This window comes from Oncorhynchus kisutch, linkage group LG28 (assembly GCF_002021735.2).
Source record: "Oncorhynchus kisutch isolate 150728-3 linkage group LG28, Okis_V2, whole genome shotgun sequence".
Lineage (NCBI taxonomy): Eukaryota > Metazoa > Chordata > Actinopteri > Salmoniformes > Salmonidae > Oncorhynchus > Oncorhynchus kisutch.
Window position 1 is genome coordinate 7,527,753 of NC_034201.2, and position 15,842 is coordinate 7,543,594.

General features: G+C 40.8%; 2 protein-coding genes across 3 annotated transcripts; both read left to right on the forward strand.

Moving 5' to 3' along the window:
• Positions 1 to 6,718: 6,718 nt before the first annotated feature.
• LOC109872448 (guanine nucleotide-binding protein G(I)/G(S)/G(O) subunit gamma-8-like) lies at positions 6,719 to 9,684 on the forward strand. 2 transcript variants are annotated; one of them, XM_031808661.1, is made up of 3 exons: positions 6,719 to 6,796; positions 9,186 to 9,333; positions 9,519 to 9,684. In XM_031808661.1, the coding sequence occupies exons 2-3, from the start codon at positions 9,250 to 9,252 to the stop codon at positions 9,645 to 9,647; spliced, it is 213 nt and encodes a 70-aa protein (XP_031664521.1). In that variant the 5' UTR covers positions 6,719 to 6,796; positions 9,186 to 9,249; the 3' UTR covers positions 9,648 to 9,684. The 2 variants fall into 2 exon arrangements, with proteins under 2 accessions (XP_031664521.1, XP_020319252.1); XM_020463663.2 differs by lacking the exon at positions 6,719 to 6,796 and having other exon boundaries at positions 8,943 to 9,333.
• A 712-nt stretch (positions 9,685 to 10,396) lies between these two features.
• On the forward strand, positions 10,397 to 14,290 carry LOC109872454 (transmembrane protein 45B-like). The gene is made up of 6 exons (XM_020463671.2): positions 10,397 to 10,528; positions 12,164 to 12,366; positions 12,499 to 12,711; positions 12,898 to 13,082; positions 13,184 to 13,326; positions 13,491 to 14,290. Exons 2-6 carry the CDS (start codon positions 12,177 to 12,179, stop codon positions 13,591 to 13,593), a joined length of 834 nt encoding a protein of 277 aa, XP_020319260.1. The 5' UTR covers positions 10,397 to 10,528; positions 12,164 to 12,176; the 3' UTR covers positions 13,594 to 14,290.
• The last annotated feature ends 1,552 nt before the right edge of the window (positions 14,291 to 15,842 follow it).

A 15,842-nucleotide genomic window follows, 5' to 3' on the forward strand; every position in this document is an offset into this window, starting at 1 on the left:
TGGGCATGCACTGGTTGAATCAATGTGGAATAGGTGTTGAATTGATGTCCATATCATCAACCGCGTCTCTTCCTTGGTTGTGACAAAGGTTTGCAGCCTCACTGTTTGGGACTACACCAAGAAAACAGGAAGCAGATCCAAGTTCATGGCTGGAATCAAATATCGCCTCAAATATGCGATGCAAGGCCTTTTAAGCTCATGGGGAAAAGACATCTCTTGATACTACTGTGTGTGCCAGGGCTGGTGCTAGAGGTAGAGATCATGTCACCTCGCTCACCATACACTTCTACCCATTCCTAGGAATTGCTGTGCGTAATTATCATGAGGTTTGAGATCATGCAAGAAATGCGCGCTAACAGGAGAGTCTGCCAATCAAGACAGTCTATGGCCGCATGATGATGATATCCTGTGTCTTGACAATACATGAATATACACTAACGGTCCAAAGTTTTAGAACACCTACTAATTCAAGGGGTTTTCTTTTATTTGGGCTGCGATTTCTGAGGCTGGTAACTCTAATGAACTTATCCTCTGCAGCAGAGGTTACTCTGGGTCTTCCATTCCTGTGGCGGTCCTCATCAGAGACAGTTTCATCATAGCGCTTGATGGTTTTGGTGACTGCACTTGAAGAAACTTCAAAAAGTTCCTGACATTTTCTGTATTGACTGACCTTCATGTCTTAAAGTAATGATGGACTGTCATTTCTCTTTGCTTATTTGAGGTGTTCTTCCCATAATATGGACTAATATGGTCTTTTACCAAATAGGGCCATCTGCTGTATACCACCCCTACCTTGTCACAACACAACTGATTGGTGTAAATGCATTAAGAAGGAAAGAAATTCCACAAATGAACTTTTAAGGAGGCACACCTGTTAATTGAAATGCATTCCAGGTGACTACCTCATGAAGCTGGTTGAGAGAATGCCAAGTGTGTGCAAAGCTGCCATTAAGGCAAAGGGTGGCTGTTTGAAGAATCTCAAATGTAAAATATATTTTGATTTGATCCACACTTTTATGGTTACTACATAATTCCATATGTGTTATTTCATAGTTTTGATGTCTTCACTATTATTCTACAATGTAGAAAATAGTACAAAATAAAGAAAAACCCATGAATGAGTAGGTGTTCTAAAACTTTTGACCGGTAGTGTTTTTGCCTATGTGAATTTGTTACAGGAAATATGTTTTGTTCCGGTCAGTTCATAATAACAGGCCTTAAAACTAAGTACAGCTTTAAAAAATATATTTGGAATATATAAATTGACTAAACATGAATGGAAATGGATAGGCAGCCTGGTATGGAGTAAGGAACAACTGCAAAAAGGCACCTGGACAGTCTCACGTGTATTCTGAACAAGTTATTGTCTGACAATGGGCTGTCATTATTGTCTACAGAATTCATCCAGTTTAGTGTGGATTATGGATTTCAGCACATGTCCTGACCTTAGTTCCTTTTTTATGTCTCTATTTTAGATTGGTCAGGGCGTGAGTTGGGGTGGGCATTCTATGTGTTCTATGTTTTTGTATTTTTGTGTTTGGCCTGGTATGGTTCCCAATCAGAGGCAGCTGTTTATCGTTGTCTCTGATTGAGAACCATACTTAGGCAGCCTGTTTTCCCACTATGGGTTGTGGGTAGTTGTTTTCTGTCTGTGTTTTACCATACAGAACTGTTTCGTTTTTCATTTATTTCTCCTGTTCTTTTTGTATTCAGTGTTCAGTTATCTTTCATTAAAATATGGACACTTACCACGCTGCACATTGGTCCGATCTTTCCTACTCCCCGTCAGAGGAAGAAGAAAATCGTTACAATGCCCCTAGCAGCAGAGAAGTCGGTTGAAATGTATTGGGATGACTCATGTACTAGAGGCATCCGGTACCCCCTGTATATAGCCCCACTATTGTTATTTACTGCTGCTTTTTAATTATTCGTTATTCTTATCTATTACTTTTTTTTGTAACTGCTTTGTTGGTTAGGGTGTTGTAAGTAAGCATTTCCCTGTAAGGTCTACCTACACCTATTGTATTCGGCACTTGTGACAAATAAAATGTGATTTGATTTGCAGAGTCTGCAGAGTGGTCACTGGCACAGCTACAAAGTCACAAAATCTCATTTGAAACCTAACCTTAACCACACTGAGAACCCTAATGCCTAACCCTAATCTTAAACCTCTAGAGTCAATTTCTGCACCCCCCATGGAAATCTAATTCGCATAATATTTTTATATTTTTGTCAGTTTAAAACCTCTTAAGGATCCACCCTTTTTTTCAATTTTTGCCTCAAATTATATACCCAAATCTAACTGCCTGTAGCTCGCCCTGAAGCAAGGATATGCATATTCTTGGTACCATTTGAAAGGAAACACTTTGAAGTTTGTGGAAATGTGAAAGGAATGTAGGAGAATATAACACATTAGATCTGGTAAAACATAATACAAAGAAAAAACCAACAGTTCTTTTGTACCATCATCTTTGAAATGCAAGAGAAAGGTCATAATGTATTATTCCAGCCCAGGTGCAATTTAGATTTTTTGCCACTAGATGGCATCAGTGTATGTGAAAAGTTTTAGACTGATCCAATGAACCATTGCATTTCTGTTCAAAATTCAAAAGACTGCTAAAATGTGCCTAATTTGTTAATAACTTTTCATATTCAAAATTGTGCACTCTCCTCAAACAATGGTATGGTATTCTTCCACTGTAATAGCTACTGAAAGTTGGACAGAGCAGTTAGATTAACATGAATTGAAGCTTTCTGCTAATATCAGATTTGTCTATGTCCTGGGAAATGTTCTTGTTAACGACAACCTCATGCTAATTATTTTTTTTTTTACCTTTATTTAACTAGGCAAGTCAGTTAAGAACAAATTCTTACTTTCAATGATGGCCTAGGAACAGTGGGTTAACTGCCTGTTCAGGGGCAGAATGACAGATTTGTACCTTGTCAGCTTGGGGATTTGAACTTGCAACCTTCCGGTTACTAGCCCAACGCTCTAACCACTAGGCTACCATGCCGCCCGGTTAACCGATCACGAATACGTTTTTAAGATAGAGATATCTAAACTCAGCAAAAGAGAAACATCCTCTCACTGTCAACTGCGTTTATTTTCAGCAAACTTAACATGTGTAAATGTTTGTATGAACATAAGATTTAACTACTGAGACATAAACTGATCAAGTTCCGCAGACACTAACATAAATTGAATTGAATAATGTGTATTCATAAATTGAATAATGTGTCCCTGAACAAAGGGGGGGTCAAATTCAAAAGTAACAGTCAGTATCTGTTGTGGCCACCAGCTGCATTAAGTACTGCAGTGCATCTCCTCCTCATGCACTGCACCAGATTTGCCAGTTCTTGCTGTGAGATGTTACACCACCCTTCCACCAAGGCACCTGCAAGTTCCCTGACATTTCTGGGGGGAATGGCCCAAGCCCTCACACTCTAATCCAACAGGTTCCAGACGTGCTCAATGGGATTGAGATCCAAGCTCATCGCTGGCCATGGCAGAACATTGACATTCCTATCTTGCAGGAAATCACGCACAGAACGAGCAGTATGGCTGGTGGCATTGTCATGCTGAAGGGTCATGTCAGCATGAGCCTGCAGGAAGGGTACTACATGAGGGAGGAGGATGTCTTCCCTGTAACGCACAGCATTGAGATTGCCTGCAATGACAACAAGCTTAGTCCGATGATGCTGTGACACACCGCCCCAGACCACTTTTTGCCAGTCCTGTCTGGTCCAGCGACGGTGGGTTTGTGCCCATAGGCGACATTGTTGCCGGTGATGTCTGGTGAGGACCTGCCTTACAACAGGTCTTACAAGCTCTCAGTCCAGCCTCTCTCAGCCTATTGCGGACAGTCTGAGCACTGATGCAGGGATTGTGCGTTCCCGGTGTAACTTGGGCAGTTGTTGTTGCCATCCTGTACCTGTCCCGCAGGTGTGATGTTCGGATGTACCAATCCTGTGCAAGTGTTGTTACACGTGGTCTGCCACTGCGAGGACGATCAGCTGTCCATCCTGTCTACCTGTAGCGCTGTCTTACGCATCTCACAGTACGGACATTGAAATGTATTGCCCTGGCCACATCTGCAGTCCTCATGCCTCCTTGCAGCATGCCTAAGGCATGTTCACGCAATTGAGCAGGGACCCTGGGCATCTTTCTTTTGGTGTTTTTCAGAGTCAGTAGAAAGGCCTCTTTAGTGTCCTAAGTTTTCATAACTGTGACCTTAATTGCCTTCCGTCTGTAACCTGTTAGTGTCTTAACGACCATTCCACAGGTGAATGTTCATTGATTGTTCTTGGTTCATTGAACAAGCATGGGAAACAGTGTTTAAACCCTTTACAATGAAAATATGTGAAGTTGTTTGGATTTTTACAAATTATCGTTGAAAGACAGGGTCCTGAAAAAGGGACGTTTCTTTTTTGCTGAGTTTATTTGTGCACTGGATGCGTCTTAATTCACCGCATCTGCCGATGTTGCACTTCCGCATCTGTGGTGACAGAGCTAGAGCGGAGTTTGTCAGACCATGAGACATCCGATTCTTTGTGATCCGAACACCTCAAACTTAGATTTGTCTGTCCATAACACTCTTTTCCAACCTTCCTCTGTCCAGTGTCTGTGTTCATTTGCCCATCTTGATATTTTATTTTTATTGGCCAGTCTGAGATATGGCTTTTTCTTTGCAACTGCCTAGAAGGCCAGCATCCCGGAGTCGCCGCTTCACTGTTGACGTTGAGACTGGTGTTTTGCGGGTACTATTTAATGAAGCTGCCAGTTGAGTTTCTCAAACTAGAGACTAATGTACTTGTCCTCTTGCTCAGTAGTGCATTGGGGCCTCCCACTCCTCTTTCTATTCTGGTTAGAGACAGTTTGCGCTGTTCTGTGAAGGGAGTAGTACACAGCATTGTACGAGATCTTCAGTTTCTTGGCAATTTCTCGCATGAAATAGCCTTAATTTCTCAGAACTAGAATAGATTGATGAGTTTCAGAAGCAAGTACTTTGTTTCTGGCCATTTTGAGCCTGTAATTCGAACCCACAAATGCTGATGCTCCAGATACTCAACTAGTCTAAAGAAGGACAGTTTTATTGCTTCTTTAAGCAGCACATGAGTTTTCAGCTGTGCTAACATAATTGCAAAAGGCTTTTCTAATGATCAATTAGCCTTTTAAAAGGATAAACTTGGATTAGCTAACACAACATGCCATTGGAACACAGGAATGATGGTTGCTGATAATGGGCCTCTGTACGCCTATGTAGATATTCCATTAAAAAAATCTGCCATTTCCAGCTACAATATTTACAACATTAACAATGTTGACACTGTATTTCTGATCAATTTGATGTTATTTTAATGGACAAAAAATGTGCTTTACTTTCAAAAACAAGGACATTTCTAAGTGACTCCAAACTTTTGAACGGTAATGTACATGTATTTTGCTTTGCTCTAAGACTCCCACAGGCCTCACAAGTCTAGTCCGAAGGTCCCCTGGTACCAGTTGAAAAAATGAATGGAAGTACAGTATGTATGGAGATTATATGAACCTTTCTTATATCTCACAGATATATGACAGACACTTCAGAACAAACTTCCTTTAGATTTTCTTGGCGGACTATCTGTTGATCCATGTAGTGAATCTGTTATTCAATGCGTTTGTACGGGCTAATAGCTTAGACTGTTATGGGTTAAAATTTAAGACCAAAAAGCTCATTTTTTGTTTTCAGGAAATGCCCATTTTGACTTTGCAGCTGGCCCATCTAGTGGAAACTGCTCAGTTCTGCCTCCAAGGCAAGATTAATTACAATAAACATCAACCTGCAGCAGAGAAAGCGTAAGTGTCGAAGGACTTTACCTGGCTGTGCTGGTTGGAAGCACTCTACTTGCAGTGAGACGACCAATCAACGCAAGGAAACACCTGCTAATGAGGCACTTGGCATTAAACTATGAGGCAGGCACTGTAGCCCCTGCTGTAGCCTGGCAACCCTGCAAGCCCTGCTAGAGATACTGAAAATCCAGACAGTACTTAGAGTTACTGGAAGCTAAATCTAACTTCCCCTTCAGAGACTCCACATCACACTCCATTTTAGACCATCAGGATCCCTAACCACACAATATATGGTATTAGACACTATAACACTCCATACTACACAAGTATTTAAGTAGCCCACAGTGTAGCACAACAACGGTGGTACGAAGTGTCCCCCTTGTAATCTTTCAGGTAAATATTTGTTGTGGGTAGCATGTGGAAAACAACCACTAGGCTTATCTCTCATGACACCTCTCCTGCCTAAGGCTCTTGGTTACATGCAAATCACTGACTTTTTCCACAGAACTGTAGTACAGTAATACAACAATACAAAATAAATACAGTCTTAAACAGAAAATGTAAGAGCAACACAGATTATTTTTTGTTTATAATAAATAATCAGACCCAATAAGCATAACCCAAATTTGCCTGCAAAAATGATTAGGGGATGAAATGACAATCTTTTACAACAAAATTGTAGGAGTCTCCTCTAAAGTAAACAGCTAAAATGACAAGTCTGATTGATGACAATCAAATGATAGGCACTGTCAAGAGAGGAACGTCACACCCTATGTCATGGGGGAAGAACGAGAGGTAATTACTGTATGAGAGGAGGGAACCTATTCAAGCCCTCCTCCCCATCATACTCACTAATCTCTCTCCATTTGGAACTCTCAATTTGTTTGTAGAGAGATTGCCTTGTTCAACCATCCCATCTCAACTCGGGAGTCCTGGACCTACCAACCTGTCTGTCTTGTTTTTGCGGTAAGTGGCTAATTAGAATCCTTAAATTAGATTGATTGTGTTCTGGTCCATAGTTAAAGTTGATGTTGTTGTAAATAGAATATTGATATACACTGAACAAAAATATAAACTCAACATGTAAAGTATTGGTCCCATGTTTCATGAGCTGAAATAAAAGACCCCAGACATTTTCCATACTCAAAAACGCCTATTTCAAAAACGTTTGGCACACATTTGTTTACATCCCTATTAGTGAGCATTTCTCCTTTGCCAAGATAATCCATCCACCTGACTGGTGTGGCATATCAAGAAGCTGATTAGACAGCATGGTCATTACACAGGTGCACCTTGTGCTGGGGACAATAAAAGGCCATTCTAAAATGTGCCGTTTTGTCACACAACACAGTGCCACAGATGTCTCAAATTTGGAGGGAGCGTGCAATTGGCATGCTGACTGCAGGAATGTCTACCAGAACTGTTGGTAGAGAATTGAATATTAATTTATCTACCATAAGCCACCCCCAACGTTGTTTCAGAGAATTTGGCAGTGCGTCCAACTGGCCTCACAACCGCAGACTACGTGTAACCACGTCAGCCCAGGACCTCCACATTTCTGCACAATCTGCCTCAGGGAAGCTCATCTGGGTGCTCGTCGTCCTCACCAGGGACTTGAACCGACTGCAGTTCGGTGTTGTAACCAACTTCAGTGGGCAAATGCTCACCTTCGATGGCCACTGGCATGCTGGAGAAGTATTCTCTTCACAGATGAATCACGGTTTCAAATGTACTGGGCGGATGGCAAACAGTGTGTATGGCATCGTGTGGGAGAGCGGTTTTCTGATGTCAACGTTGTGAACAGAGTGCCCCATGGTGGCGGTGGGGTTATGGTATGGGCAGGCCTTGGCACCTATGGACATTGAACACAATTGCAATTTATCGATAGCAGTGTGAACGCACAGAGATAACGTGACGAGATCCTGAGGCCCATTGTCGTGCCATTCATCCGACGCCATCACCTCATGTTTCAGCATGATAATGCCCGGCCCCATGTGGTAAGGATCTGTATACAATTCCTGGAAGCTGAAAATGTCCCAGTTCTTCCATATTCTTCCAGTTCCCGCCAATATCCAGCAACTTCACACAGCAATTGAAAAGGAGTGGGACAACATTCCACAGGCCACCACAACCAACAGCCTGATCAACTCTATGTGAAGGAGATGTGTCGAGCTGCATGAGACAAATGGTGGTCACACAATACTGACTAGTTTTCTGATTCACGCTCTTACCTTTTTTTAAGGTATCTGTGACCAACAGTTGCATATCTGTATTCCCAGTCATTGGAAATCCCTAGATTAAAGCCAAATTTATTTTTTTCAATTGATTGATTTTCTTATGTGGACTGTAAACTCAGGAAAATCTTAGACATTTTGTTGCGTGTTGTGTTTACAGCGCATTCGGAAAGCATTCAGACCCCTTGACTTTTTCAAAATGTTGATACATTACAGCCTTATTCTAAAATGGATGAAATCATTGTTTTTCTTATCAGTCTACACAAAATACCCCATTATGACAAAGCAAAAACAGGTTTTAAGACATTTTTGCAAATGTATTACAAATATACCACTGAAATACTGAATACTTTCCGAAGGCACTGTATGTTTTTGTTCAGTGTATATTTGGCTGTGTTCTGATGTAGACAACAAACTATAAAGTTTGAGATATGTGTTGTTGTACAGTGTTGTTGTACAGTTCATTAAAGTGTAGTAGGCCTACATGTTATGTAAATGTTCATGTAAAAAAACAAAGCTAGTGTTCATCATCAATTCATTCAGTTGTCTATGAAATTGGGGACAAATTAACGGCTGAGGAAAGAAACTGCCCTCTGAAGGGGCCAAGTGGGCAATTGTCATTGAGAGCCACACTGTGCCACATGATGACCAGCTACATAATTGGTTATGGAGGGATGAGAGAGGTGATTGCGGAATTTCCTCTGTTATTTGCTTTATTCACATGCAATTTGTAAGAGAACTAATGCTACTAATTTTAATAATCACAAATACAGTAAGACTATCATGACAAGGTAATAACAAGTGTTCAGCACATTTTATTTACAGATACAGCAACAGGGAAACGGGTGATGCGCTAGCAGAAACACCCTGGGTAATTTATTTGATTTCACCTTTATTTTATCAGGGAATCATAATGCCTCTGCCTATGCATGCCTCTCCCTGCACCTCTTCCCTCTGAGGCCCTCACTGTGACACTTCCAGCTTAGACCCAGGCAGCAGCAATAACAAGCAAATTAAACCATTATACATTGGCATGGTTCCATCTCATGCTTTGGCATTTACGTCTGATGCATGGTATATGGCAATACCTGTTTTTTAATTCTGATCATTCTTCTTTAAAGCATTAACATAATACATGAGCTACAAACTGTTGCAGCAGGCTGAGGTACAGTGAGAGGAAGCAGGATGTCCAATAACATGGCTAAGATTACAGATACCCGCAAGACAGTGGAACAGCTGAAACTGGAAGTTAACATCGAAAGAATGATGGTGAGCAAGGAATGGTTATTAGGCACAATGGTTATTAGGCACAAGATCCTTTTCTGTTTTATTTTTGATCTCTTTAGGTACCAAAAAAGCTGTCCATTGTCAATTTACATTGTAAATAGAGCACATTGGCTCCCACTCTCCAATCTGATAGCTTTGTCCTTGTTAATCATGTGTTCTATGTGCAGGTGTCCAAAGCAGCAGCTGATCTGATGGCCTTCTGTGAGGCTCATGCCAAGGAGGACCCTCTGGTGATACCAGTGTCATCCTCTGAGAACCCTTTTCGGGAGAAGAAATTATTCTGTGCCATACTCTAATCCCCACAAATTCACGTTATTAAATACAATAACTCTACGTTTTGTGTCATTATCAGCAATAAGTAGGACAGGACAAATAATGCTAACACAGTTGAAGAACCCTTGAACATTTTGGTTTTGGTAGGCCTAATCAGTGTGATGATTATTTGTATTTTTAAAAAGCTGTATATGTAAGCGCTTGAATTATTTATCTGGATTGATCTGATTGACTGAAATAGAACGTTCTTTACGATGGGAGCAAAGTTCATTCGAGGCCTACAAACCTAGCTTACATACTAGCCTCTCCCTTTCAGCACACTGCCCTGACAATTAGAGATTAGACATTAACTTAAATTGCACCTAAATCTGTCTAAAAACCTCAGCAATACTTGACTGTAAAATGTCTAACATCTAAGAGTGCTGTGAACCATTTCAGGGTTTCAACACCATTAGTGCCAATAATAGCCTAATTTTGGATATTTTGAAATCGACAACTTTAACACAAAATAGCTATATTATATTGAGGATCAAACTGTTTGCATATAAAACTAGTGTTGTGTTATTGAAGTAGGCCTACACTGCAGGTGCCTCACATCATTCCATTGATGCATTACAGGCGATCAAAGAAAAATATATGAATTAAACAAACAGATAGTCAACATAAGCATATCATGTGTTGTCCATTTGTAAATAGTACCCTGGGTGCTGTGCTCCTTGGTCGCAGTCAGGTCATGCAAAGCAAACAAGGGCGGTGTCACGTGATGCTTACACTACAGGTAGATGAGCAGGTGTGTGTGGACACAGGTACTAGGGCCACTGTTAGTTCAATATTCATCTCAACTAACAGGATTCACTGATTTGAGAGGGAGAAGTCGGCCAACTGCGCCGTGACAACGAACAAGGTATGAACATTTCAAATTGTCTCTGTGTGTTTGTGGTTGTTGTGTAACTTATGAATAGCAGAGTAAAACCATTGTTCTCTCATGATTGATGAGTAAAGGGTCCAAAGTATATGGCGTTGTCCCGACAATGGTCCAAATGTCAACAGGTCTGAAGGCTACATTTATAGGACTGGACAGAAGGGGAGAAATTGCTCCATTTAAACTTCAAATCAATGTTTCCTAGTTTTTCACTCTAATGAGAAAATACAAATTGACAGAAAACAAGACTATATTCTACGCAATGTCGAATGCGAGGTCGACCAGTCGAGAAAACCTTGTCTGACAAAAAGTAATCCAAGTAGAAATACCGACCACTCCTCTCCTCTAGTTTTGAAAGTGGTGCTCACGAGCCAAAAGTGGGCCCCCTTTTTGTGTACTACTTCCTCAATTTCTGTATTACATAATCCATTTCGTACAATATGTCACGGCCGGCAAATTATTATTATTATTATAAATATTTTTTGCAATTCATATGATATGTTATGAATCGAATTTGCACTATATGTTACAAATTTGTTTTGCTTAAGATCCTGGAGTGCATATTAAAGTCAACACACACACACACCTTATTCATATGTCCTCTGTCGAAACAACGGTAAGCTTTAACCAACCGAAGGTATACTATACATTACATTACAGCGAAAGTAACAACCAACAAATACAAAGGATGGCACTTTAGCCTCGTGTAAAGTCTAATGAACAAATAAAGTGATATTCACTGCAAGCATGACTTAAAGGACAATGATATCACTTACATCACTCACACGGCCAGTTTTCAAACTCTTGCTTTTCAAGTAAAGACAACATAGCAAAATGTAGCCTGCCTCTCAGCACATAGTCAACACACCATTTTTAGTAAGGTACATTCACAATGATACCAGGTGCCTTTTTACGGACTCGCTGTCAATATCTCACAAACAAAAGATTTGATGACATATTTTTTACGTCAATTATCTGACATGGCTGGAAACGACAAACTGGTGTGCAAACTACAGAATTGTCTTGCCTTGTTATCCTTTACTATCCACCTCAGGTTTCTTTCTACCCTTCTCTCCTTTGGGGCTGCACAAATTAATAGGTATTTTCCATTTGCAAGACAAATGGTTTGAACTTGTATCTATCTTGTGGAGGGTCAGATTACCGAAAGGACATGCAGAGCAAGTGCTCCGGGGCCCATGACCTCCTGGGGGCCCACAACCCCCTCTAAAAAAAAAGGGCATGTGCCCTGCGTGCCCATTTGATAATCCGGCCCTCCAGGAGATAGATCCCATTTCTCAAACTATTCGTCTTGGACACGTCATAAGCAATGGCAAAATGTGTAGGATTGCAGGAAATTTGCCCCAGGGCCCCAAATGCGGTAAAGAAGATATTGTCTGATTGCTGATTTCACCAATAAGCCAATGATTGACAAGGAACCTACCCCGACACATTGTTTAGTTCACACACACCTTTTTGCACATTTTTATTAAAGTTTCATGTAAACAGTAAAGTTACTCAAGCAATTATTTGCCATGGTAATTACTTTTAGCACAAAACAACTTAGAACTTATAATTTATTTCACATTTAATGCATAATTCACATTTCTCATTTGTCAGGGTTGACTGGAGGATGGCCAACTTCAAGGGACATGCCCTTCCTGGCAGCTGCTTTCTGCTGTTAGGCCTGTGTTGGTCAGTGATGTACCCTCTCCAACACTGCTGGAGGAGGCGTCAGCCTAAAGCAAGACAAAAACTGCCCCTGTTCTTTAACAGAATAGACTTAATCGAGGGGGCACTCATGATTTTCTTTGCCTTTGTGGGTGAGTGTCTTCCCTGGTGCACTTATTTGGACTGCTCTCTCTTTAAGATCTTACACTATGGAATCTCTCAACCTCTGAATGATCTGCCAGAGGCTTGCTGTTTGACCCTGATGTTGTCCTGTCACTTTGTAGGCATCATGGCAGAGCAGTTTGTGCCTGATGGGCCCCATGCCCACCTGTACAACAGAGAGACCCAGTCCTGGGTGAAGCTGATGAACTGGCAGCACAGCACTATGTACCTCTTCTTCAGTATCGCTGGAGTTGTTAAAGTCCTCACTATGTCACCGCTTCCAGTCCCACTTGGTCTTGACCGCCTTGCTCTCTCCCTGGCTTTTTTTATTGAAGGTACAGTGTCAAAAGTTTGACTGTTATTTGTTACATATCCCTTACCAGACTAGAGGCAGATTTGAATTAGCAAGTATTCCTACCATCAGTATAATTGTCTGTTTTTATTTGCTCTTTGACCACTAGACAGATTAGATGTTATCTGCATATTGTATCAATATTCCAGGATGTTCCATTCCCCTCCAGGGCTCCTGTTTTACTTCCATGTGCACATGCGCCCTCCTCTGGATACCCACATCCACTCCATGCTGTTTGTGCCGGTGTTTGGTGGGGCGGCCATCACCCTGTTGGAGGTGTTCATGCGAGATAACATCGTACTGGAACTGCTCAGGACCAGCATGACCATCCTGCAAGGCTCCTGGTTCTTTCAGGTAGAACAGTAACCACCACCAAATGAACCACTGTCATTTTCAAACGAGTCAAACGCATCACGCTCACACAGAGGAACTGAGCAAAGTGGGTACTCTTTCAGATTGGATTTGTGCTGTACCCATTAAACGGAGTACAGTGGGATCTGCAGGCACACGATAACACCATGTTCATCACCATGTGCTTCTGCTGGCATCTGGCTGTGGCCCTGCTGATCGTTGGCATCAACTACTGGATGTGCTGGTGGTGAGCATCTTCCTTTTTTATCAATATATCTTTGTCATATCGCCTCTTTAATAGGTCAGTAAAACTTCATCAAATAAAGCCATTCCATTGACATAGCTTGGGTAAATTCACTGCCTGCATGAGCCAACTCTAATCCATGGCTTCTTCTTCTCTGGTCCTAACAGCTGTGTACAAAGATGTTCAGGAAGAGGAAGTGACATAGAGATCATGATGAGAAAGACATCTAGCTCCAAAAAGGCTCTGCTAGAGGAGTCAGACGAAGAGTAAACAGACGCATCAGGAAGTGTGTCCAGTAGTAGATCACTGTTACGGGATTCTCCACAATTGTTTGTCTGAAATTTGATGAACTGGTTTTAACTCGTTTCAAATCAAATCAAAATTGTATTAGTCACATGCGCCAAATACAACAGTAGACCTTACAGTGAAATGCTTACTTACGAATCCCAAGAATGCAGCTTAAAGGGGGAAAAAAAAGAAAATACAAATAAGATGTTAAAAAAGAGAAGCAATAAAACAATAGCGAGACTTTATACAGGGGCGTACCAGTACAGAGTCAGTGGGGGGGGCACCGGTTAGTCGAGGTTTGTAACCCTGCTACTGCTACTGTGTATTTTGAGTGTCATTTTATCAATGAAATAACGACAGGCCTTGTCGAGTTAAGATTCAAGCCAAATTCATTTGAAATAAAATGTTTTACTGAGCCCGGACAAATGTCATGTAATTCAAAGTATAAAAGCAAATAACGGATTTTCAAAACTGAGCAGGTTGCTATGAGACCAAGGAAAATAGGTTGAGATGTAAAAGTATTCCTTGGAGGTGAGAGAATTTCAACATTTCTTGTGACACATTAACACCTGTTGTGTATTCATTAAGTTGTGCAATGGTAAACCAAACAGAATGAAACAGGGATAGGACCTACCTGAACTTGTCCAATAAATAAATATGATTTCTGTTGCAATACGTACTCAGTTTGGAGAAAATGATTTCTGTTACGAAACCAAACATTTTGAAAATGGAATCTGGCTAATGAATACACCCGACATTGTAACACGACATCGACAATGTTACCTGCTGGGGTTTCCTCTCCTCTTAAGCCAGTTGAAACATTTGCATACGCGTCCTGCCTATGGCTATACAGAACGGAGACCTACAGTCCTGTAGGTTTTCGCACCAGTCCAAGTTGTAACTAGCCTAATTCAGTTGGTCAACCAGCTAAATATTAAAATCAGGTGTGCTAGGTTAGGGTTGGAGAATTTAACAGGACAGTAGCTCTCCAGGAACAAGGTTGGAGAGCCCTGCTATAGAGCAACATGCTTCTTTCCCTCCAGAAAACAGAATGCCTAATGATTGTCAGGGAAAATATATTTCCAATGAATATTTTTTTCATTCACTGTGCAGTTTAATTTTTAAAAATAATTAGTATTTTAGGTACAAAATACTTACATGACCACATAATAGTGTGTTTTTTTACGACCAGATTCATCCAAATTTAACACAAACAAATGAAACAAGATTATATAGGAGAGAGATTACATTGTGTGATCATATTTTCATACCATACCCAAAAGATGGAACTACAAACTTTGCACTCGAATTCTCACAAATGCAGTGATAAGATTAGTCTATGGAGGGCTTCATCACTGCATCCATGAGATTAAAGATACCTAGAACAATGTATCTGCTTACTGGATAAGACATCGTACTAGTCAGGCATTAAAGTGGATGGGAATGAATAGCAAATCAACTTTAAATGTTTTATATAGATCAACAGGTCTGGTGGAAAAAAAAAAAATCCGCCCCCAGTCTTTTTACCATGAGTAGAAACTAGGGTAGTTTCAGTCTAGTGTGCATAATGACATTTGCGAGCTGTTGACCGAACCTTGCCTGACACTTACTGTAGTAAAGCTATTCCATCAATTCCATGGTGATGCAAACTCTTAGCCTTTCACAACATATACAGTGCCCTCTGAAAGTATTCACACCCCTTTACTTTTTCCATACAGCCTGAATTTAAAATGGATTAAATGTAGATTTTTGTCATCACTGGCCTACACACCACACACTAGTCAGTTGTACAACGGAATGCAGTCAACCGAAATGTGTCTTCTGCATTTAACACAACCCCTCTGAATCAGAATTTCACCATGAGACCAACAGTGACTTTAAAACAGTAACATAGTTTAATGGCTGTGATAGGAGAAAACTGAGGCTGGATCAACAACATTGTAGTTACTCCACAATACTCACCTAATTGACAGTGAAATAGGAAGCCAGTACAGAATAAAAATATTCCAAAACATGCATGCTGTTTGCAACAAGGAACTAAAGTAATACTGCAAAAAATGCGGCAAAGCAATTCACTTTTTGTTCTTAATGCAAAGTGTTATGTTTGGGGGAAATCCAAAAGAACACATTACCGAGTACCACTCTCCATATTGTCAAGCATAGTCGTGACTGCATCATGTTATGGGTATGCTTGTAATCAGTAGAGGTTGCTGAGGGGAGGACGGCTCATA